The sequence below is a fragment of the Macaca thibetana genome, chromosome 7, assembly GCF_024542745.1.
Source record: "Macaca thibetana thibetana isolate TM-01 chromosome 7, ASM2454274v1, whole genome shotgun sequence".
Lineage (NCBI taxonomy): Eukaryota > Metazoa > Chordata > Mammalia > Primates > Cercopithecidae > Macaca > Macaca thibetana.
Genome location: NC_065584.1, coordinates 57,730,614 through 57,756,150, shown reverse-complemented (window position 1 = coordinate 57,756,150; position 25,537 = coordinate 57,730,614). Strand labels below are relative to the sequence as shown.

At 43.1% G+C, this 25,537-nt stretch overlaps 1 protein-coding gene and 1 pseudogene across 1 annotated transcript; one reads left to right on the top strand and one right to left on the bottom strand.

Moving 5' to 3' along the window:
• Nucleotides 1-15,067: 15,067 nt before the first annotated feature.
• On the top strand, nt 15,068-18,375 carry ARF6 (ADP ribosylation factor 6). Its single transcript, XM_050796950.1, has one exon. The coding sequence runs from the start codon at nt 15,078-15,080 to the stop codon at nt 15,603-15,605; it is 528 nt and encodes a 175-aa protein (XP_050652907.1). The 5' UTR covers nt 15,068-15,077; the 3' UTR covers nt 15,606-18,375.
• Nucleotides 18,376-23,226: 4,851 nt separating this feature from the next.
• Nucleotides 23,227-23,325, bottom strand: LOC126960219 (uncharacterized; annotated as a pseudogene).
• Nucleotides 23,326-25,537: the final 2,212 nt, after the last annotated feature.

Below are 25,537 nucleotides of genomic sequence, written 5' to 3'. Positions count from 1 at the left end.
ACTCTGTCTCAAAAAAAAGAAAAGAAGAAGAAAAAAACCTGTTTTCCTGTACACTCATGACGCTTCTGACACCAAATGTGTGGAGTTTTCCCTCACAGTAAGCAATTCTCCAGCTCTCTAGATCCCAGTCGGGTGTACTACAATTATGACAGTAACTACCCAGAATTAGCACAGACCACACAGGTTAAGGGTTCAGTCTAACAAGACTATCCCAGTTCAGAAGTCAGTCTCAAATTCCAAGTTGTGACTTGTACTTCTGACCCACTGGCTATAAATCAGGGGCTCCTATGACTCCCTCCTGGGGTTTGATAATTTGCTGGATGGCTCGAGGAACTCAGGAAAGCACTTTACTTGCAATTACTGGTTTATTATAAAGAATACAATTCAGGAATAGCAAAATGAAAGAGATGAATTGGGGCCGGGCACAGTGGCTCATGTTTGTAATCCCAGCACTTTGAGAAGTGGAGGTGGGTGGATTGCTTGAGTCCAGGAGTTTGAGACCAGCCTGGGCAACACGGTGAGACTGTCTCAAAACAAAAACAAAAACAAAAACAAAAAAAACAAAGAGATGCATTGGGCAAGGTACAGGGATGGGTTGTGTGAGGGTTCCATGCCCTTGCTAGAGGTGCCACCCTTCTAGCACCTCAGTGTGTTCACCAACCCAGAACCTCTCCAAACCTTGTTGGTTAGGGATTTTATGGAGGTTCTATTATGTAGGCATGATTAATTAAATCAGTAGCCATTGGTGACTAGCTGAATCCCCAGATCCTCTCCCTTCCCTGGAGTTCAAGGTGTGGGACTGAACATTCCATCCAGGGTTGGTTCCTCTGGCAAGTAACCCCCATCCTCTAAGAGTCACCTCATTAGCATAAATTCAGGAATGGTTAAATGGGGTTATTACTGTTAACTTAAAAAAAAAATCACAAGATCTATAAATTTAGAAATGGAGACTTTATTTCTTGTAAAGCGTTATAGCCTGCAAGGTGGCTATCCCGGAGGCTGGGAAGCGCAGCCTCCAGTAGAGACCTGGAAACAGGCATTTCAAAGGAGGAGGGGCTGGGGTAGGAGCTTTATGCTGAAGGAGTTGGCTAAACATACATATTTAACAGGCTAGAGGAGGAGCTATGAATATTCATGAAGGTGGTCCTGGTGCATGCATGTTGAATAAACATGGATGTTACATATGAACTATGTTCACCTTGGGGTAGAGACTTAACATTTAAACGTATTACGGTTAGGTCCTATTCATCAAAGGTCTTTTCAGGACACAAAAGGACTTTTAAGTGCGCAGTCTCCGTGAACTGGCCAGACCCAGTCCTTGGTCAGTAGTCTTCTTATCAGGAGAAAGTTACTGAAATCAGTCTCTTGTCCAATCAGAGCTGTAGTTATGGCTTATGGAACAGAGTCAGTTGGTCAGCATCTGGTGGTTGTAAACTGCAACTGCTTCAACATTGTTTATCTCAAGGCCAGTGCTTATTTAGCTGCTAGAGAAAAAGACAAACCTTGTGGTGGTTAGGACATAGCTTTTTCTTTAAGTGTAGGAGTGCATGGCTTCATGCTTGCCTGGCATGGCCTTAGGTCCTGTTTATAATTTGTATCTTATTACCATAAAGATAATCCATTCTGTCAGTCTTTTTTGTTTTTGAGATGGAGTTTTGCTCTTTTGCCTAGGCTGGAGTGCAATGGCAAGATCTCGGCTCATCGCAACCTCTGCCTCCCGGGTTCAAGTGATACTCCTGCCTCAGCCTCCTGTGTAGCTGGGATTACAGGCATGCGCCACCACGCCCGGCTAATTTTGTATTTTTAGTAGAGACGGGGTTTCTCCATGTTGGTCAGGCTGGTCTTAAAACTCCTGACCTCAGGTGATCTGCCCGCCTCGGCCTCCCAAAGTGTTGGGATTACAGCCATGAGCTACTGCGCCCTTCTGTCAGCCTTTCTGAGACAGCGTCTTGCTCTGTCACCCAAGCTGGAGTGCCAGGGCACAATCACGGCTCACTGCAGCCTCGAACTCCAGGCTCAAGCAATCCTCACCCTTCCAAGTAGCTGGTACCACAGGTGTGCACCACCATAACCAGCTAACTTTATTTTATTTTACTTTTGTAGATGCGGAGGGTGGGAGGGTGGTCTCCCTATGGTGTTCAGGTGAAACCGCCATTGCAAAATTGGAACTGACACAGTGAAAGAGATCTGAACCTAACCAACTCCAACTTGCTTCTAATCTCCAATCTGTCCTTGTTCATTCCTGGGCATAGGCCAAAGTAACTTTGGGAGGAACTTAGTTTTTAGTTTATGGTTTAAAACAAAGATGATGGCCGGGCGCGGTGGCTCAAGCCTGTAATCCCAGCACTTTGGGAGGCCGAGATGGGCGGATCACGAGGTCAGGAGATCGAGACCATCCTGGCTAACACGGTGAAACCCCGTCTCTACTAAGAAATACAAAAAATAGCCGGGCGAGGTGGCAGCGCCTGTAGTCCCAGCTACTCGGGAGGCTGAGGCCGGAGAATGGCGTGAACCCGGGAGGCGGAGCTTGCAGTGAGCTGAGATCCGGCCACTGCACTCCAGCCTGGGCTACAGAGCGAGACTCCGTCTCAAAAAATAAATAAATAAATAAATAAAATAAAATAAAACAAAGATGATAACAGCCCTTTCCAAAAACAAACCCCCTTCTTGCCTGGAGACTAGGCTGCCTTTGTGGGACTAATAAACTAGCCAAAATATTAGAAATTATGGTTTAGGAGTCATGTAGCTGGAGGCGACAAGATTCTGACCCTTCCCAAATTGCTCCTGGAGCTAACATCACCATTGTAAAGACGCAGAGCAGTGCTTGAGATATTTTGCAGACTCTGAACTTGATGGATCAACTGGCACCACCCAGACTGATAAACTGGCTCATGTGATCTTGTTACCCCCACCCAGGAACTGACTCAGTGCAAGAGGAAAGCTTCAACTCCCTTCATTTCATCTCCTACCTGACCAATCAGCACTTGTGACTCACTGGCTACCCCTCACCCACCAAATTGTCCTTAAAAACTCCGATCCTGGGCTCAGTGCGGTGGTTCACGCCTGTAATCCCAGCACTTTGGGAGGCAGAGTTGGGCGGATCACTTGAGGTCAGGAGTTTGAGACCAGCCTGACCAACATGGCAAAACCCCATCTCTACTAAAAATACAAAAATTAGTACGGCCTGATGGCGCGCCTGTAATCCCAGTTACTCGAGAGGCTGAAGCAGGAGAATCGCTTGCCTCCCTTGCTGGGAGGAGGAGGCTGCAGTGAGATCGCACCACTGCACTCCAGCCTGGGCAACAGAGTGAGACTACCTCTCGAAAGAAAAAAAAAAGAAAAAGAAAAACAACAACAAAAATCCTACTCTGATCCCTGAATGCTCCGGGAGACTGATTTGAATAACAATAAAACTCTGGTCTCCGGCACAGCTGGCTCTGCATGAATAACTCTTTCTCTATTGCCATTCCCCTGTCTTGATAAATTGGCTCTGTCTAAACAGTGGGCAAGGTGAATCCATTGGGCGATTACACAGGCTGATCTCTAACTCCTGAGCTCAAGCAATCCTTTGCCTCTGGCTCTCAAAGTGTTGGGATTACAGACGTGAACCTCCGTGCCCAACCTGTTCTGTCAATCTTATGATCTCTATTTTAACATTAATGCTGGTCAGTTGTGTCTAAGCTGCAACAGGGAGGGGGTACAAAGAGGCAGGTATGGCCTCCCATCTTATTATAGCCGGGAACTCAGTTTTTAAGGTTTCTTTAGGGTCCTCTTGGCCAAGAGGTGGTTCATTCAGTCAGTTGCGGGGCTTAGGATTTCATTTTTAGTTAACGTGATGAATAACAAAAGATGTTCCCCTCACATCTATCAGTCAGGAAATTTCAAGGGTCTCAGAAGTTTTGTGGCCGGGTGCTCATGCCTGTAATCCCAGCACTTTGGGAGGCCAAGGCAGGCAGATCACGAAATCAGGAGATCAAGACCATCCTGGCCAACATGGTGAAACTCCGTCTCTACTAAAATACAAAAAATTAGCTGGGCGTGGCGGTGCATGCCTGTAGTCCCAGCTAGTTGGGAGGCTGAGGCAGTGGAATCGCTTGAACCCAGGAGGCAGAGGTTGCAGTGAGCCGAGATTATGCCAGTGCACTCCTGCCTGGCGACAGAGCAAGATTCTGTCTCAAAAAAAAAAGTTTTGTGCAAGAAACTGGGCCCAGAGACTTGAGTATGGGCCTTCAGGCACCTCCCCACCCATGTCTGGGGGCATTTTTTTTTTTTTTTTGAGTCTCTGGAGAGCAGTGGCACAATCTCTGTTCACTGCAGCCTCAACTTCCTGGGCTCAAGCAATCCTCCCACTTTAGTCTCCTGAGTAGCTGGGACTACAGGCATGCACCACCACACCCAGCTAATTTTCGTATTTTGTAGAGACAGGGTTTCACCATGTTGCCCAAGTCTCAAACTCCTGAGTTCAAGTGAGCTACCACTCTTGGCTGGTGGCAATTGTTCCTGACTAGCATTTTGTTCCTAATTAGCTGCCTCACCCATTGTCTTCATGTTCCTGGAACTTGTGATACAAAGAACAATGTATAGCCAATCAATAGCTTAAGTTATTTTAATGTAAATTCTTGGGAAACAATCTAGGAACTGCCTCTTTTATTTCCTTTAGAAACACACTTGTGGCCAGGCACGGTAGTTCATGCCTGTAATCCCAGCACTTTGGCAGGCCAAGGTAGGTGGATCACTTGAGGTCAGGAGTTCGAGACCAGCCTGGCCAACATAGTGAAACCCCATCTCACCTAAAAACACACAAAAAAGTAGCTGGGTATGGTGGCACATGCCTGTAGTCTCAGCTACTTGGGAGGCTAAGGCAGGAGGCAGAGGTTGCAGGGAGCCGAGATGGAGCTACTGCACTCCAGCCTGAGTGACAGAGTGAGACTCCGTCTCAAAAAAAAAAAAAAAAAGAAAGAAAGAAAGAAAGAAAACGAAACACACTTGTAATGACTGCTAATCGGAGTATATTCAGGGAAATCTGGATCTATACTCCTGATTTGCAGTTCTCAAACTTGACCCAAGTAAACTCTCTACTTACATTAAGATTGCCTCAGTTTTTTTCTCTTTAGGTTGATAGCTCTCCACCTGGCCTTTATTACCATTGGTGGAAGTGGGGCCACAGATTTTTCTTTAGTGTTTGGCTGACATGGTTATTTTCTAAAAGTTTTCTGCCTTTCTAGGCTGTCTTCTGGTCCTTTGGCTGTCTGTCTTCCTGCCCCTTTCCTCATCATTTGGCTAAAGAGAGAAGGCTTTTCTTGGAGCTTCTTTCATATTTCAAGGTTTCAACTTCTTAAGTTCCAGGTTTGGAAGATATGAAGACAAAAAAGCAGCAAGAAACTTACCACTAAGTCATTCCTTGGGTCTCCAGGTCGCTAGCCAGCCTGCCTCCTTCTCTCCAGCTGGCAAAGTCTTCTTATGCTTCTTTTCTTTGTAATGCCTCGGGTTTTTTAGTTGTACTTAGAAAAAGAATTGGAAAAAGTATGCCTACTCTATCTCCCTGGAAGTGAATTCTATTGTATTAATTTTATGCTTACCTTTTGTTTAGGGCAAATGATACTGGCTGAAAAACTCCAGTGACTCTGTGATTTTTTTTTTCCTATTCCCACATTAAGACAACTATTGTTATAGTATGAGGAATACATTAAGTTATTCTAAGAGCTCTATAAAGCAATTCAAGCATAGGTCAAAAGGCAAAGTCAGGCTGGGAGTGGTGGCTCACACCTGTAATCCTCCTGTAATCCTAGCAGTTTGGGAGGCCAAGGTGGGTGGATTGCTTGAGCTCAGGAGTTCCAGACCAGACTAGGCAACATGGTGAAACCCCGTCTCTGCAAAAACCACAAAGATTAGCCAGATGTGGCAGCTCACTTCTGTAGTCCAAGCTACTTGGGCGGCTGAGGTGGGAGGATCTCTTGAGCCTTTGAGCCTGGGAGGCAGAGGCTGCAGTGAGCCGATTGTGCCACTGCACTACAGCCCGGTTGACAGAGCCAGACACTATCTCAAAAACAAACAAACAAACAATCCAGGACTTCAGTGCTCTTTATAAACTGAATTAGATTTATCAATAGCCCACCCTACCCCTTTAATTCTAATGGTGGTCATATACATATAATTCTCTCGAAGCATTAACATCTATGACTTTGATTCATTTACTTTAAAATTTTGTTTTGCTTGCACATTACTTTTTCTTGACATGTTTTGTAAAACGATTGCCTTTGGTTATATGTAACAGAAGCCAATTAGAGCTTGCTTTAGCGAAAAGAAAAGTAATGTGGCTGGCTCGGTGGCCCATGCCCGTAATCCCAGTACTTTGGGAGGCAGAGGTGGATGGATCACTTGAGGGCAGGAATTCGAGACCAACTTGGCCAACATGACAAAAACCCATCTCTACTAAAAACACAAAAATTAGCCGGGCGTGTTGGCATGCATCTGTAGTCCCAGCTACTCGGGAGGCTGAGGCATGAGAATCGCTTGAACCACGAGAATCGCTTGAACCACGGGAGGTGGAGGTTGCAGTGGAGCCGAGATCGCTGCACTGCACTCCAATTGGGCCACAAAGTGAGACTGTCTCAAAAAACAAAACAAAACAAAACAAAAAACCCCCCAAAACTGGGGTGTTTCATGAAACTCAGTGATTGGTATGCAGACAGACCCTAGTAAGGGCTTGGAGCGTCAGGAATAGTCTCTGCTTCATCTCTGCTTTCTCCACACATCTGCTTCTTTCTTTCTCCCTGAAAACTAACCTCTGTCTGCTTCCCAGTACTCAAAACAGGAATATGGCTGTGACACAGTCTCTAGTTAGTAAGATGCATCCATTAGGAAAAAAAGGACTGGTACAGTATTTCTTCAGATCTGATTCTAAATTCTTAGGAATAAAAATCCAGGCTGGGTATGGTGGCTCACACCTGTAATCCCAGCACTTTGGGAGGCCAACACAAGTGGATCATTGGAGGCCAGGAGTTCGAGACCATCCTGGCCAACATGGTGAAACCCCATCTCTACTAAAATTACAAAAATTAGCCAGGTGTGGTGGCATGTGCCTGTAATCCCAGCTACTTGGGAGGTTGAGGCATGAGAATCGCTCGAACCCAGGAGGTGGAGGCTGCAGTGAGCTGAGATTGTGCCATCGCACTCCAGCCTGGGCAACACAGTAAGACCCAGTCTTAAAAAAAAAAAAAATCCAATTAGCCAATTAGGATAATGAGTCTACCTGTGGTCCAGTTGGTATGGCCAGAGATGTACATGCTGAGGAATCCCACAGAAAATCCACGACTGCTAGGAGTCTACTCTTGTATTCCTGTGGATGGGGGTGGCAGTTTCTAAAGACATCCTAAGAGTGTTAAACACATTGAATAACTCGCTCTACTCCTAGAATCTTTGATACACTGTTGAAGATTTATCCACATCAAAATTGTTACGATGTTCCAGGTCAACCTTCTAACATAACTATTCATGATTTGTTTTTCCTGTAATGCTAAAAATACATAATAAGCAGCAGAAAGACCCATTTTTACATTTGGAAATGAAACTGCTTCAAAGGCTCTAGAACTTTCCTTTTCTGGCATTAATTCAGTTAATTTGGAATGTCGGCACACAGTGTAGCTGACCTTCATCCCATAGTGTGACAGCAGAGGAACTCTTGCTCTAATTCACCAGAGAGGGGCATAGCCCCAATGACCCACGTTTAAGAAACTGTAATGTTACCTCTGAAGCCAGTCTTGTTTTTTTTCTTTTCGAGATGGAGTCTCACTCTGTCACCTAGGCTGGACTGGGGTGCAACAGCGTGATTTCAGCTCACTGCAAACTCCGCCTCCTGGGTTCAAGCGATTCTCCTGCCTCAGCCTCCTGTGTAGCTGGGATTACAGGCATGCACCACCACACCCAGCTAATTTTTGTATTTTTAGGAGAGATGGGGTTTCACCATGTTGGCCAGGCTGGAACTCCTGACCTCAGATGATCCACCTGCCGCAGCCTCCCAAAGTGCTGGGATTACAAGTGGGAGCCACCACACCTGGCCTGAAGCCAGTCTTTAACTCAGCAGGTTATACTATTTGACTATTATTTGTGGACATATAATCGATTTTATTTTTGAGACAGAGTCTGTTTCTAACTCTACTGGAAGATAAATCTTTCTTACTTGAAACTCATAAATTGTGTCCGGCTTAGTCCTTGTAAAACTGTTGTAACATTTACCTAGGATTTTACAACCATTTCCACACTCATAAATCTTGGTCATTGTGCTCAAAACTGTATCTTAAAGTAGGAGCTACTACAGACAATTAAATGCTGATGGTTCAAAGGTTCTGAATAGCATAGAAGCTGCTCCATTGTTTGTTCTTGGTATATATACTATGTGTGTTTATAAAGTAAAATTTAAAAAGAGGATATGGAGCAGGAAATTTCACATGAACCTACCTGTTTATAATTTTCTAAGGAATTTTACCTTTCCAACCTAAATCTGGGTTTTGGATTAAGATACCGTTTACAACACTGCCAAGCTCTAAGCTCTACTTTTCAATACAACTCTCTTCTTTTCCTTCCTTCCTTTTCTTCCTTTCTTCTTGTTTCTTTCTCTTCCCCATTCATTTTTTATTAATTCATTTATTCTCTCTCTTTGAAATAGCACTATGTAGCATCTAAAGTTATTATTACTATTGTTATTATTTTTCAGACGGAGTTGCGCTCTTGTTGCCCAGGGTGGAGTGCAGTGGCACGATCTTGGCTCAATGCAACCTCCGCCTCCTGGGCTCCATTGATTCTCCTGCCTCAGCCTCCCAAGTAGCTGGGATTACAGGCATGTGCCACCGCACCCAACTAATTTTGTATTTTTAGTAGAGATGGGGTTCCTCTATGTTGGTCAGGATGGTCTCGAACTCCCAATCTCAGGTGATCCACCTACCTTGGCCTCCCAAAGTGCTGGGATGAGAGGAGTGAGCCACCACACCCGGCCTGTTATTATTTTTTGAGATGGAGTCTTGCTCTGCTGTCCAGGCTGGAGTGCAGTGGCATGATCATGGCTCACTGCAACCTCCACCTCCTGGGTTCAAGCGATTCTCTTGCCTCAACTTCCCGAGCAGCTGAGATTATAGGTGCCTGCCACTATGCCCAGCTAATTTTTGTATTTTTAGTAGAGACAGGGTTTTACCATGTTGGCCAGCCTGGTCTCGATCTCCTGGGCCTCAAGTGATCTGCCAGGCTTGGCCTCCCCAAGTGCTAGGATTACAGGCATGAGCCACCGAGACTGGCCTAAAGTTATTTTATTTATTTAGTTTCTAATATACAAACAGTTGTAAATTTGCTGGCTTACCAACTTTTTCTTCAGATTTGGAAGATTCTTTCCTTTGGGTTCTGTAACATGGAAAGTTCTTCTACCTTGCTTTTGCCATCAAGCTAGCTATCTGAAGGATTCCCTTGAGAGGCAGAACCTCTAAACAGCAAGTTAGGAAGTAAGGCAGATACAGTGCAAAATACTGTGCTAGAAGCAAAAAGTAATGTAGACAGCTAATATTGCGTGATGGCTTAGATTAGTTAATGTGTTTAGTACCATTGTGATCCATTCACCAATTAGTCAGTGTTTTGCTTATATGCCATTTCCTTCATGTATCTATAGGGGAAAACAAGCAAAAACAGAAACCAATGACAAAACCTATGGATTAGAACATTTTAAGCTGGAATCATTATGAAGAGAGGATAAGGATTTTAGCCCTCAGATCTTTGGTGTCCCTTAAGTTTCTTCCTGAATATCATAACATTTATACCAAGACATCGCTATACGGTATGTTATTGTATAATAAAATCACAACTGGCTGAGCACAGTGGCTCACACTTGTAATCCCAGCATTCAGGAAGGTAAAGATGGAAGGATCGAATGAGGCTAGCAGTTCGAGACCAGCCTGGGTGACAAAGGGAGACTCTGTCGCCACACACACACACAAAATTAACCGGGCATAATGCCTCATACCTGTAGTCCCAGCTACTTGGGAGGCTGAGGTGGGAGGATCCCTTGGGCCCTGGAGGTTGAGGCTGCAGTGAGCCGTGATTGTGCCACTGCGCTCCAGGCCCAACCACTGTTACTGTAAACACTACATGCACTTTTACTAATTACAAGGTTTGGAGTAGTCAGTCAATTAAGAAGTCTGAATGACTTAGCCTCTCTGTTTTTATGTTTTATTTTTATTTTTTTTTTGAGACGGAGTCTCGCTCTGTTGCCCAGGCTGGGGTGCAGTGGCGCGATCTTGGCTCACTGCAAGCTCCACCATCCGGGTTCATGCCATTCTCCTGCCTCAGCCTCCAAAGTAGCTGGGACTACAGGCGCCCGCCACCTCGCCCGGCTAGTTTTTTGTATTTTTTAGTTGAGACGGAGTTTCACCATGTTAGCCAGAATGGTCTCAATCTCCTGACCTTGTGATCTGCCTGCCTCAGCCTCTGAAAGTGTTGGGATTACAGGTGTGAGCCACCATGCCTGGCTCTGTTTTTATTTATGTATATTTTTGTATTTATTTTTGAGACCTAATTAAAAAAATTTTTTTGGTAGAGATTGGGTCTCGCTATGTTGCCCAGGCTGACCTTGAACTATTGGCCTCAAGGGATACTCCTGCCTCAGTCTCCTGCATAGCTGGGATTACAGACATGAATCACTATTCCTGGCATGATTAGCAATTTTTCTAAAGATACACTTTCTTATAACTTTTTATTTACACTTTATAGCTACTGCTAATAGATTTCCCAGGATTTATTCCTTCTTTAAAATACTGTTCAATTCTGGGTCACTCTGCCTAAGGGTTTGAAATGATAAATGGGATAAAGTCATCATCAAACAAGGACATGGTCAGACCACCTTTGTCATGTGGTCAGAGTCATCCTTGCTCCTTGATGGGATAAAAAGAAATACACGACAGGGTCTTATGGAATGAGTGATTTTTAAGAGCTATAAGAATTCAGAAATTAGGGTAAACAGTGTGTGGTACTATTGTTACAGAATACATTAATTTCAATTTAAAAGCAGAGGGCTGGGCACGGTGGCTCATGCCTGTGATCCCAGCACTTTGGGAGGCCAAGGTGGGTGGATCATGAGGTCAGGAGTTCGAGACCAGCACGGCCAGTATGGTGAAACCCCGTCTCTACTAAAAATACAAAAATTAGCTGGGCATGGTGGCACATGCCTGTAGTCCCAGCAGCTCAGAGGCTGAGGCAGGAGAATCACTTGAACCCAGGAGACGGAGGTTGCGGTGGATCAAGATTACGCCACTCAACTCCAGCCTGGGCGATCAAGCAAGACTCCATCTGAAAGAAAAACAACAACAACAAAAAAACAAGGTCTAAGCCATTTTTTACAAGTAAGCATATTTCTTATGAGATAAGAGTATTGGCTGGGTGCAGTGGCTCAGGCCTGTAATTCCAGCACTTTCGGAGGCTGAAGCAGGATTGCTTGAGTCTAGCAGTTTGAGACCAGCCTGGGTTATAGTGAGGTCCTGTGTCTACAAAAAAAAAAATGATAAATAAATGAATAAAAATTATGGCATTTTATTTATACTATTTTAGTCAGGAATATCATAAACATATGTGCTTGTTGAAGAGATTAAAAATTATGAAATGGCATTCTCTAGGGAAGGCTGGTTTGCATGTAAATTCCAGAAATCTCTTCATTTACAGGCTTTGAGTCAAAAAGTAGAGGTTTTTCTATACTTAGCTGTTGGAGCATTCATCTGTTTAAAATTTAAAACATAACCCAGGCCAGGCCTGGTGGCTCACACTTCTAATCTCAGCGCTGTGGGAGGCCGAGGCCTGTGGATCACTTGAGGCTTGAGGTTAAGAGTTTGAGACCAGCCTGGCCAATATGGTGAAACCCCGTCTCCATTAAAAATACAAAAATTGGCCGGGCGTGGTGGCGTATGTCTGTAGTCCCAGCTACTTGGGAGGCTGAGGCAGGAGAGTTGCTTGAACCAGGAGGTGGAGGTTGCAGTGAGCTGAGATCGAGACTGAGCCACTGCACTCCAACCTGGGCAATACATCGACTCCGTCTCAAAAACAAAACAAAAACAAAAAAACAAAAACCCAAAACACAAAAACATAACCCAGATGCCTGGATAAAAATAAAAATTAAAAAAGGGCTGGGTGCGGTGGCTCATGCCTGTAATCCTAGCACTTTGGGAGGCTGAGGTGGGCAGATCACTTAAGAGTCAGGAGTTTGAGAGTGGCCTGGCCAAAGTGGCAACACCTGTTTCTACAAAAAATAGAGAAATCAGTCAGGTGTGGTGGTGCACGCCTTTAGTCCCAGATACTCGGGAGGCTGAGGTGGGAGAATCTCTTGAGCCTAGGAGGCTGAAGCTGCAGTGGGCTGACATTGCACCACTGCACTGCAGCCTTGGTGACAGAGCGAGACCCTGTCCCAAAAATAAAAAGAGAGGTGGGGTTGGGGATGACACTTGAACCCCAATCTTTAGACTCATAAGCTTTTCAGTTTTATGACAGTGCTTCATCTTAAGGTACATGGAAAGTAAATAATTGTTAGAATATTAATATTTAATAAGTTTATTTCCGGATGAAATGACGTTTATAAGGTTATCATATACCCTATCTACCATTATCTAATTTTCTTAATTTGTGAAATAAAAATAGTATGTTACCATATGTTGTTTATAGCATCTTCCTTTTTAAACAAAGATACCCATTTCCTGTTTTTCTCCTCTTGATATTTGAAGGTTTCACGTTACTTTACTCTAAGTCTAATTTTATCATTAACCATTTGATATAAAAATGTGTCCTGGGCAGGGCGCAGTGGCTCACGCCTGTAATTCCAGCACTTTCGGAGGCCGAGGTGGGTGGATCACCTGAGGTCAGGACTTCGACACCAGGCTGGCCAACACAGTGAAATCCTGCCTCTGCTACAAATACAAAAATTAGCCGGGCCTGGTGGTGGGCGCCCGTAATTCCAGCTGCTCCGGAAGCTAACGCAGGAGAACTGCTTGAACCCGGGATGAGAAGGCTGCAGTGAGCCGAGATTGTGCCACTGGACTGCAACCTGGGCGACAGAAACAAAACAAAAACCAAAAAACCAAAAATGTGCCCTAAAGTCTTCCACATTGTATTATTTAAGCCTCACTGGGGGAGTTAGCAAGGTCAGTTTACACATGAGATAAACTTAGTAAGGTTAAGTGCCAGATCCAGGCCATACAAGCGGTCGTTCTATATTCTAAATCCTATATTTTACCGCCTAGGCTTCTTAAAGAATGGGAGGCCAGGCGCGGTGGCTCACGCCTGTAATCCCAACACTTTGGGAGGCAGAGACGAGCGGATCAAGAGGTCAGGAGATCGGGACCATCCTGGCTAACACGGTGAAACCCCGTCTCTACTAAAACTACAAAAAATTAGCCAGGCGTGGTGGCGGGCGCCTGTACCCCCAGCTACTCCGGAAGCTGAGGGCTACCCAGGAGGCTGAGGCAGAATGGCCTGAACCCGGGAGGCGGAGCTTGCAGTGAGCCGAGATCGCGCCACTGCACTCCAGACTGGGCGACAAAGCGAGACTGTCTCAAAAAAAAAAAAAAAAAAAAAGAATGGGTAGGTGGGTGAGAAGCTACTACTAACCATATAAAATAAAGTGATATTTAAAGATGAACAGATGTCGCATTCTAAAAAGGTGAAAACGCGGCAAGGCACAGGAACTCTTGATAAATACTGCAGTTTTTAAGAAACATGGGCTGGTCTTGACGAGACCTATAGGCAGACAGGGCTCAAACATTCAAAAGAGCTACAGAGTAAACTCAACTCCCCGAAAGCGCTGCACTGACTGGCAGATTCCACACGAGACACTGGCCTCCCACGTGTCTTTCAGAAAACACACAAAATTCAAGGGATAAAGAAAGCCAAGAAGGGGATGAGAAAAAGGAAAAAAAAAAAAAGCGAACAGAGTTTCTCTGGGAAGTTGAGGGTGCGCGGAGGGTGCGCGAAGGCTGGGGCGGGCGGAGGGAACTCGCAGAGCATCTGGCGGGCACCGAGGTCTGGGAACAGGCCTGGAGGCAGCTCTGTTCGTGGAGAGAGTGGGCTGCCCCTGGGCCCCACCCTGTGGAGCCCCCCCAGTAGATCTGTCCCTTGGTTCGGGTGGGCAGGGGAGGGCAGAGCGCAGAAGAGAAAAACAGGGAAGGAGACGCTAGAAGAGCCACAGGTGGGCGCCGGTCAGAGTCCGAGGTTGCAGGTCTCTGGGCCAACCGCACCTGCGGGCCCTCCGAGACGCCGTAGCCCCGCCCCTCCGGCGCGTGGCGCCCATGACGCTAGGCGCGCGGGCCGCTCTCCTTACAGAGGTCGCTCTTGTCCGAACGGTCGGCCTCTGCTGCGCCTGCGTGGTTGGGAGGGGAAGTGAGGCGGTTTCCTCGGCGCCTTTTCCGGCAGCGGCGGCGGCAGAACTGGGAGGAGGAGTTGGAGGCCGGAGGGAGCCCGCGCTCGGGGCGGCGGCTGGAGGTAACCCCCTGCACCGAGCTGGAAAGGCAGGCCACCTCTGTCTTCACTCCTCTCTGGATCTCTGGCGGTAACTCCCCTCTCCCTCTCTGTTTCTCTGCAGGCAGCGTACCGAGTTCCCGCGAGGATCCATGACCTGACGGGGCCCCGGAGTCGTGCTGCCTCTCGGGTGTCCTGGGTCGGTGGTGAGCCCAGTGTTTGCAGGCCGGCGGGCGGGCCGGAGGGCCGCATTCTCCCTCGGGGTGAGAGGAAGGCGGAGGAGCGGGAACCGCGGCGGCGCTCGCGCGGCGCCTGCGGGGGGAAGGGCAGTTCCGGGCCGGGCCGCGCCTCAGCAGGGCGGCGGCTCCCGGCGCAGACTCAGGGCCCGGGTGGCAGCGGCGAGTGGAGGAATCAAGTTGTGCGGTCGGTGATGCGCGAGTGAGCGGCAGTCCTGGGCCTCTGCCCTTAGGAGGCACCTCCCACGCAGGCCGCAAAGGCGCCTTCGCGGCCGGGAGGCTTCGTTTCGGTTTCGCGGCGGCGGCGGCGTTGTTGGCTGACGGGACCCGGGACACCTGAATGCCCCCGGCCCCGGCTCCTCCGACGCGATGGGGAAGGTGCTATCCAAAATCTTCGGGAACAAGGAAATGCGGATCCTCATGTTGGGCCTGGACGCGGCCGGCAAGACAACAATCCTGTACAAGTTGAAGCTGGGCCAGTCGGTGACCACCATTCCCACTGTGGGTTTCAACGTGGAGACGGTGACTTACAAAAATGTCAAGTTCAACGTATGGGATGTGGGCGGCCAGGACAAGATCCGGCCGCTCTGGCGGCATTACTACACTGGGACCCAAGGTCTGATCTTCGTAGTGGACTGCGCCGACCGCGACCGCATCGATGAGGCTCGCCAGGAGCTGCACCGCATTATCAATGACCGGGAGATGAGGGACGCCATAATCCTCATCTTCGCCAACAAGCAGGACCTGCCTGATGCCATGAAACCCCACGAGATCCAGGAGAAACTGGGCCTGACCCGGATTCGGGACAGGAACTGGTATGTGCAGCCCTCCTGTGCCACCTCAGGGGACGGACTCTATGAGGGGCTCACATGGTTAACCTCTAACTACAAATCTTAATGAGCATTCTCCACCCATCCCCTGGAAGGAGAGAAATCAAAAACCCATTCATAGGATTATCGCCACCATCACCTCTTTCAATTGCCACTTTCTCTTCTTTTGAATTTGAACTCTGGAGTTACTGTTCTACAGTTTGGGGGGAGGGGGCTTGGGGGTTTTCTCTTTTGTTTGTTTCTCTTCTTTTTTTTTTTTTTTTTTTTTGGCTTTGCATTAGGATGCTCTGATCTGACATTTGACATGAACACAAAGTTGCTAGATGCTCTTATTGACTTCCAGCAGATGGGATGGGGGAAATACAGCAGTTCCTGGTAAAGTCCTTTGTAATAATAGTTTGATTTTTTTATTTCGAGAGAATCTTTCATTTTCCTATGTATGCTTTTTTCCTTTTTTGCCCAGTTTCCTTATCACTTGCTGTAGATGGCTTATTTTGCATTCATGCAGACTATGTTGCAAGTCTGTTTCATCTAGTAAACTGAAAATTATTGCTTAATCAAACTGCCGTTTGTCTTTTATACTTAAGGCCTTTCCCCCCTTCCTTATGAGTTCTAACTTAGTAATTTCAAATGTGACCTTTTATATCTAAGACCAGTATAGTAAACTTAGCCCACAGTGGCGAGTAATGAGTAATATCATTGTAATATGTTCCAGTTGCACCTCAGTATGTTAAACAGGTAATGTAAGAGGTTCTCTGAAATGTCAGCAAATAAGTTCTGAAACATACATCATGCATGAGTAGGAATAAAACCCAAGTTCCCCACAAGGTAGCTAACTTAACGCTGCATAAAAATATGAAAGTGTAACCCATGAAGGACACTTTTTTTTTCCACTGCAAAGTTAGTCACTTTGCTGTTTTCCCTCTTTTTTAAACTTTAAAAATAGACTCCAGGAATTGGAGCAATAATGGTGTATACCACACACAGATTAAACATTTGTAGATATTTTAAGTGACTTTTGGGCAAAACTGGAATGTATACTTTGACCTTGTTTCAAACGCCTGAGACCAGTAACTTAAAAATTACTAAAAGGTTTACTTTGTTCATTAATAAAGCATTTAGCAATTCAAATTATATGCACCTTTTACCTAGTTGAAAAAAATACACATTCCTGTTTTCACATTATAGCAACTGATAAAGCTGAAGCTATAAGTCATTTTTATAGATGAGTGATCCACATCTCCATCAATTAGAACACTGGAAAAGATGTTTTATAAAAAAGGTATTTAATTTTGTTTGTAGGATTAACTCATGCAAATAATGAAGATATCCTGTTGGTTCAATAGTACACTGTCTCCTTTAAGGAAGGAAGCGTGATGAATGAATGATGTGTAGACTTGAGGGATGACTATTAAAGGGGACGTAGGATGAAGAGAAAGAACCTACAGATGACAATGAATGTAAACTTATTTTTCTTCATATGTAAGCAGTGTGCTCGCTGGTGATATCCAGATCCTAACAAGATTACTTGGTTAGCTGGTTAGGACCAGTAACTGGATTGCGACCACTATGATAATATTTTGAACCAAATGTTAATGCTTGATGCAGAATTGTAAAGCAGCATCTGGTTCCTATATAACCTTAAGGATTAATTTTAGTGATCCTCAAGGAATTAAATAGGGAATTTCAGAAATGTAGACTGCAAATGCAGTATACAGGAAAAGGTGGAGTGGGTTTTGTTTATGAGGGTGTCTGAAAACTAAAATTGAGCGGGATATCATGGTATAGTTGGACAGTATTGGTCCTTCACGCTTTGGCCATATTGTGTAATGGAGCTTTTACCAAAGATGTATGAGAAGTGTAAGACTATAAAAAAAATGAACTATTCAAAGTAAAACTCTTGACAGACGTTTTACTTAAAGCAGATGCAAAAGGGTATTCTCATGTAGGCTCCTGTTGGTGCAGAGGGATTTTTGATTTCAAGATGCAACTAAAGTACGAAGTTCTCAGTTTCACTTTAGTAGAAATAGCTCTAGAAATGAGGCTGATAAACACATCTAAGAATACTGGTTGCTTTCTAAAATTCCCAAAGCTCCACCATAAATGTAATTCTTAGTGTTTTAAATGATTGCATTTTAAGGTATATAAATATGGGTTATCCAATATCAATGCTATAGTAACATCCTGAAACAAAACAAGCACAAAGGTATAAATGCCTAAACTGGAGGAAACTTGAAACCCTCATGTTAAATCTTAAATGTAGTATTTCTAACTTGTGAAGACAGATTGGTAGGCAGCCATTTTTTTGTGTCTTAAAATAACTGGGGGCATAGTTAAAATTTTATACATCAAGTGATTGCTATTATTGAATGTTGCAGGTGAGATGTGGTTATTTTTAGTTTATTTGAAATGTTTGACTGGAAAGGGGGGAGGGGGAAGCAAATATTTGAAATTTGGAAAACCCTAAACCTTTTGGTAAGAAATTGTAATTTTCACTTAAAATTTTCTTTAAGAATATAAAAGGTTTATAATTGATGTAGTTAAATTGAACAATAACCACTGGTGACTGGAGCAGGTAATTACAGCCTGCAGAAAAAATTATAATCTAAGAATTGAAAAAATAAGATCCTGAAGTTGTTTAATTGCATCAGTTTCTGTATTTGTGAATTTATAAACTGCAGTAAGTTTTGAATGAGGTTAATCTTGTTTAATATAAGTAAATGAGTCTGTAGACTGTGATCTCCCCAAACTAAAAAGTACAGTACTTGGAATTGTGTTTATGGTTGTAGTGTTGGTAAAGCACTAATATGCAGAAAATAAAGGAATTACACAGTGCAGTTTCTCACGTTACGTTACTCGCTTGAACTAGATAAGTGGGACATGTGGTGTGTTGGGCCATGTTATTCTCCAGGGTTTATGGTAAAAGGTGACTTAATTTGGAAGTTACCTGACTTTTGTAAGAACAAAAAAGATCAATTTGGTTCTTGTAAATGCTGGCTATTTGAGGTAGTTTGCCCTGTTTTAGTTCCACCAACTTAATCTGATTGATAGTTTAGGACACAACAGTTAAACAGTTTTTAAAATTTGAGGTCCGATAGCAGTCTTTATTCTGCTGTTTTTTCCAAATTACAACCTTAGCATTTTTAGAAGTACAGAATTGTGTCTAAAGAATTGGCCTTGAGTCTTAAATTCAGGTCTTAATTCTTTATAGACTTCTGAATTTTAAAGTTTCTTTTAGAGGTCAAATTGTCCTATAGAAATGGCAAAATTGTATTCATTTAAATGTAAAGTAGTATACAGGATAAGGTCGGAAGAAAGAAAACGATGAATAACTTGTTGGATAAAAGAGTTTGAAAGACATTCTTGTAAGCCTATCCTCCTATATCAGCAATTTTTATAGTTTGATTTTAGAATGTCTTCATGTGATCTCTAGTATGATTTAATTCCTATGTTAATATTTATTAATGTATTTAGTACTGTGGTTAAGATACTGTGACAAAGTATCAATTTGTCAGTACTAGCAGTAGAAAATATTTTCCCCATTAATGAGTTTTTATGCTTTAATATAAGCTTAGAAATACAGTAGCCATAATCTGAATGGTGATGGAGCTTATAAAATTCCAAAAGTTATTTTCTTAATACCTTGCCAAATATGTATCAGGATTACAAGTAAGGTAAGTCTTGTATCTTTCCTTATAGGTAAAAACTGTGTTTGTAAAACCACATACAGCAATTATAAGAAATTTTTAAGTGATTAGTCACTGAACATAATATATTTGGAGTATAATATTCAATAGTATCTAGCCTTTTGCTTTAATCAAATGGTAAGGATTAGTAAAGGTTTCAGTATTAGAGTTTACAAAAATGGAATGTTGGGAGATGGAGCCATAGAAGAGGCAAAGCAACTTCTTGCTTTGCCAAACCAAAGTTGCCAGACTAGATTAGTGAGTTGAACAGGCAGGGAACACACAGGTGAGATCAAAGAAGGCAGAACAAGTCTGGAGAGTTTGAGGTAGTTTGCCCTGTTTTAGTTCCACTAAAGGAGAGGGATTTAGGAATTAAAACAAATTTGCAATTAAATATAACTCAAGTAATGGTAAATTTCAAGAGAATTAGACTAGGAGCTAACCTCATTTTGTGGGAAAATAAAATTTTTTAACTTTTACCCCTTTATTTGAAACGTTTTATGACTACTTGAAAAAATTTAAAAATGAAAGTATTTGTTTTGTCCTTGAATATCTTTGTTTTTTTTTTTTTTTTTTTTTTTTTTTTTTGAGACGGAATGTCACTCTTTCGCCTAGGCTGGAGTGCAGTGGCGGGGGATCTTGGCTCACTGCTAGCTCCACCTCCCCGGTTCACGCCATTCTCCCGCCCCAGCCTCCCGAGTAGCTGGGACTACAGGCGCCTGCCACCACGCCTGGCTAATTTTTTTTTTGTATTTTTAGTAGAGAGGGGGTTTCACCATGTTAGCCAGGATGGTCTTGATCTCCTGACCTCGTGATCTGCCCACCTTGGCCTCCCAAAGTGCTGGGATTACAGGCGTGAGCCACCGCGCCCGGCGAGTATCTTTCATTTGTTGTAGAATACATATTTAGTCCATAGTATTTATTTTATAAGTGTGAGGGTAGATTTTTTTTATTGAGAGCCCACTAATAATGCCTGGCACTGTTTAGGTGCAGGAGATTGATAGTGAAGAAAAACAAAAAATCTGCATTCATGGAACTTAAGTGGAGGATTGGGGATAGAGAACAAAGATCAGATGATAAGTAAAAATCTGTTAGGTTATATGCTATATGTTATACAATATATAATGTATGTACACATATCAGGGAACAGGTAGGTGTGTTCGGAGAAGATCTCATTGAGGTGATGTTTGAGCAAATACTTGAAGGAAATGTCAATATTGGTATAATTGACATAGTCACAGAAAGATAATTAGTATAGTGTAAAGCAGAGGTGGGAAAACTGACCAAGGGCAAATCTGGGTGCAGCCTGTTTTTTATAGGGACTGTGCTAGAATAGTTTTTACATTTTTAAAGGATTTGTAAAGTTTGTAAGAAAAAAACATGAATATGTGACAGACAGTAATGGCCTGAAAAGCCTAAAATATTTACGATCTGGCTCTTAGGAAAAACATTTAACCTCAAATGTAAAGCCAATTTTTAAAACATTATCAAAATATATAGGAAATCGAACAATTGAATGTGAAAGACCGTTGTTAAATGAATCTAATAAAAATTTTAGGACACACAGGCCGGGCACTGTGGCTCATGCCTGTAATCCCAGCGCTTATTGGAGGCCGAGGCGGGCGGATCACGAGGTCAGGAGATGGAGACCATCCTGGCTAACACGGTGAAACCCCGTCTCTACTAAAAATACAAAAAATTAGCCGGGCGAGGTGTTGTGTGCCTGTAGTCCCAGCTACTCGGGAGGCTGAAGCAGGAGAATGGTGTGAACCCGGGAGATGGAACTTGCAGTGAGCCGAGATCCCACCACTGCCACTCCAGCCTGGGCGACGGAGCAAGACTCCGTCTCAAAAAAAAAAAAAAAAAAAGGCACAGTGACATAGAATTTCCACATTTTATACATTTAGTGAGCTAACACTTGTTATTGAGTAGTCTAACCTGGATTATTTTTTTTCTAAATGAATTTAAATGCGTGAAATCAGTAGTTTCTCAGTTTTGATTTTAACATAGTTCTTTAAAACTGTGTGAGTCACTTCATTTTAAATATTTCTTTTATTTTTGTGGTAGTTTTACTGGTCTTTGGATTTAAGTTAAATGTGATTCTTTGTTAAGTGTCCTTTCTTCCAGATAACCTAGATTAGTTGGTGTAGGTTCAGATAACATCGTTTAACTGTGGCTTTTTTATCCATTATTACCATAATTAAGTCATGAGTCTATTATTTTTACAAAGAAAGTTTGTAAGGGGAAGTGTTTTATTGACTTGGAAACTATTATGGTGCATGATAATTTGGTTTCTTCCAGTATTATTCCTCTAACCAATATAAACTAGGAAAATTTGCTTTACACATGGATTATTTCTTGCCTAGAGAGTTATATATTAATACCAAATAATACTAAATAATTACTAGTAGGATGAGAAATCTATATTTTAAACTATTTAAACTATTACAAAGTTGTGAAACCTGTAACTGTTAGACTACTACAAAGTAATCTAGCAGAAGTTATGGAAGTAAATTTTATTGAGGACATTTACAAATGAGCTTTAAAAAAAAATGAAAACATTTGTAGTTCATGGAAAGACCTATGTGAAACTAGTTATTTGTGATTATAAAAGTTGTTTTCCATTACAGCTGAATAGCCTGAGAAGGTTATAGCATGAGAGGGGAAAAAAAAACCATTGTGGTAGAAGCAGAAATTTGGATCTTTGAAGTTTGTTATAATAAGGCAAACCAAAGTGCTTTCTCTGCATGTCTTTATTTTTTATTTTATTTATTTATTTTTGAGATGGAGTCTCGCTCTTGTCGCCCAAGCTGGAGTGCAGTGGCTCGATCTCAGCTCACTGCAACCTCCCCTCTCTGGTTCAAGTGATTCTCCTGCCTCAGCCTCCCAAGTAGCTGGGATTAGAGGCATGTGCCACCACGCCTGACTAATTTTGTATTTTTAGTAGAGATGGGGTTTCACCATGTTGGCTGTTCTCAAACTCCTGAGCTCAGGCAATCCACCCAACTCGGCCTCCCAAAGTGCTGGGATTATAAGTGTGAGCCAGTGTGCCCTGCCCACGTGTTTATTTATCTATTTATTTATTTGAGGAGTCTTGCTTGGTCACCCAGGCTGGAGTGCGGTGGCACGATCTCAGCTCACTGCAACCTCCACCTCCCAGGTTCAAGAGATTCTCCTGCTTCAGCCTCCCAAGCAGCTGGGACCACAGGCGCACCACCACGCCTGGTTAATTTTTTTTTTGTTTATTTTGTTTTGTATTTTTAATGGAAATGGAGTTTCACCATGTTGGCCAGGCTAGCCTTGAACTCCTGACCTCAGGTGATCCACCTACTTTGGCCTGCCAAAGTGCTGGGATTACAGGTGTGAGCCACCGCGCCTGGCCCATGTGTTTATTTTTAAAAGTTAGTTTTATGAATAAGTCCTAGGTTGGAGTTAGGCCTAAGGAAATCAAACTCAGAAATATTCTAATAGTAAGAGTTAGCATTTACTGAATGTTTGCCATGTGTCAGGCATTGCTCTAAGCACTGAATGAGTATTAATTCTCTAAATCCTCACAGCCACCTTGGGAGATAGGGCTCTCATTTTATAGTTGAAAAAACTGAGGCATACAGAAGTATATGATAATAAGTAGAAGAGCCTGAATTTGGATTCAGCTAGTCTCTGCTGTACTATGAATGTGACTAAGGTGAACCAGTGCTTACTCATGTTCTTAGTATTTTTTTGGTGTGTGTTCTCTTATAAATACCTGGCTTTAAGTAAATTTCCCATAATTTTCTTATTTTATCTTCAATAAGTTGTGCGTCCCTGTATAATTTCACTCTGCTGTACAGTGGAGAACAGTATTAGGTGCTTAACGGACTTTTTTTTTTCTTCTGTAAAAATCAAATTTGATTGCTTGATAGTGAATTTTACAGATCATTGTGAAAAATAGGAAAAGTTAAAATTTTCACTGAGCTGATTATTTGTATACTTATATATAGATTTCTTTTGATTTAAGAAAAGTTTTATATGGAATGCTTCACGAATTTGTGTCATCCTTGCACAGGGGCCGTGTAATCTCTGTATTGCTCCAATTTTAGTATATGTGCTGCTGAAGTGAGCCTCCCAGTTAAATTTCAATTAGATAAACTGTTTTTTAGTACAAGTGTATCCCAAGCAATATACTAAAATTATGTATTAAATTATATATACTATATATAAAAAATTTATATACTAAAGCTTAAATTGAAATTTAACTGGCCATCCTGTATTTTACCTACAATCCTATATCTGACTCTGAATGGTAGGAAAGGAGGTAAGATTGAAAACGGAAATTTAAAAATATATTTAGAAACTCTCAAGAGCTCTACCAAGTAGTTTGGATATTGTTTTGTGTGTAATGGGAGCCATTGAATTTTTGCGTATGTAAATTTATATATATATCTCTATGCATATATATATATAGCTCTTTCTATGCATATATATATATATATATATATATATAAAAACAGGAGAGAGTCACAGTGTTTAGGTGTATCTAGTAGCTTTGTATAGAATCATGTATCAAGATTATGGATAGAAGTTCGAAGAAAGAAGTCCCTTCAGGAGACTTTGATGATAATTCAGCTGAGAAAATGAGGGCCAAGTATAGTGTAGAGAAAATGAGAAAGAAGTGAGATAATGAAATAAATTGGTAAAATATGTTACTTGTGGAGGAGGAAAGAGTTAACAATTTTGATCTGAATTCTTTTTCTTTTTTTGAGACAGAGTCTTACTCTGTCACCCAAGCTGGAGTGCAATGGCATGATCTCAGCTCACTGCAACCTCTGCCTCCTGGGTTCAAGTGATTCTCCTGCCTCAACCTCCCATGTAGCTGGGACTACAGGCGCCCACCACCATGCCCAGCTAATTTTTTTATTTTTAGTAGAAACGGGGTTTCACCATGTTGGCCAGGCTGGTCTCGAACTCCTGACCTTGGATGACGCGGTGGCCTCGGCCTCCCAAAGTGCTGAGATTACGGGTGTGAGCCACTGTGCCCAGCCTTGATATATATATATATTTTGAAATGGAGTTTCACTCTTGTCGCCCAGGCTGCTGTGCAATGGTGCTATCTCAGCTCACTGCAACCTCTGCCTCCCAGGTTCAAGCGATTCTCCTGCCTCAGACTCCCAAGTAGCGTAATTACAGGCGCCTGCCACCACACCCGGCTACTTTTTTTTTTCTTTTGTATTTTTAGTAGAGACAGGGGTTTCACTATGTTGGCCAGGCTAGTCTTGAGCTCCTGACCTCGTGATCCGCCCGCCTCAGCCTCCCAAAGTGCTGCAATTACCAGCATGAGCCACTGCGTCCTGCCTGGCCTTGATTTTTTTTTTTTTTTTTTTTTTTTTTTTTTTTGAGACGGAGTCTTGCTCTGTCGCCCAGGCTGGAGTGCAGTGGCCGGATCTCAGCTCACTGCAAGCTCCGCCTCCCGGGTTCACGCCATTCTCCTGCCTCAGCCTCCCAAGTAGCTGGGACTACAGGCGCCCGCCACTGCGCCCAGCTAGTTTTTTGTATTTTTTAGTAGAGACGGGGTTTCACCGCGTTAGCCAGGATGGTCTCGATCTGCTGACCTCGTGATCCGCCCGTCTCGGCCTCCCAAAGTGCTGGGATTACAGGCTTGAGCCACCGCGCCCGGCCTGGCCTTGATCTTAATTCTTACATAAAAGATAATGATAACACCATTGGTAGAAATCAGGATGTATAGCATATTTCAATGGAGAGACATTGATAATTGGGTAAAGTACTTTGTCTGCAGTGCTGAAAAAGTTTGAATCTGTTAGGCATTCTCTCTTTTGTAACTATTCTCTTAGAGCAATGCTGCCCAATAGAAACATAATGCAAGCCACATATGCAATTTAAAATTTTTAGTGCTCACATTTAAAAAATAGAAGTGAATTTAATTTTAATAATGTTTTATTTAACCCAATATATCAAATATATTATTTCAATATGTCAGCAGACTGAAATAATTTTTTTTTTTTTTTTTGAGACGGAGTCTCACAACCTCTGCCTCCTGGGTTCAAATGATTCTCCTGCCTCAGCCTCCCGAGCAGCTGGGACTACAGACGCCTGCCACCACGCCCAGCTAGTTTGTTTTTTTTTTTTTTTGTATTTTTATTAGAGACGGGGTTTTCACCATATTGGCCAGGCTAGTCTCAAACTCCTGACCTCATGATCCACCTGCCTCAGCCTCCCAAAGTGTGAAATAATGATATATTTTACACACTTTTTTTGTTTTTTGGAGACTGGGGTCTTGCTATGTTGCCGAGGCTGGCTTCAAGGGATCCTTCTTGCC

What these genes read in the sequence shown, in the direction of transcription:
- ARF6 (XM_050796950.1), top strand. Translation starts at nt 15,078, where the DNA reads ATGGGGAAGGTGCTATCCAAAATCTTCGGGAACAAGGAAATGCGGATC.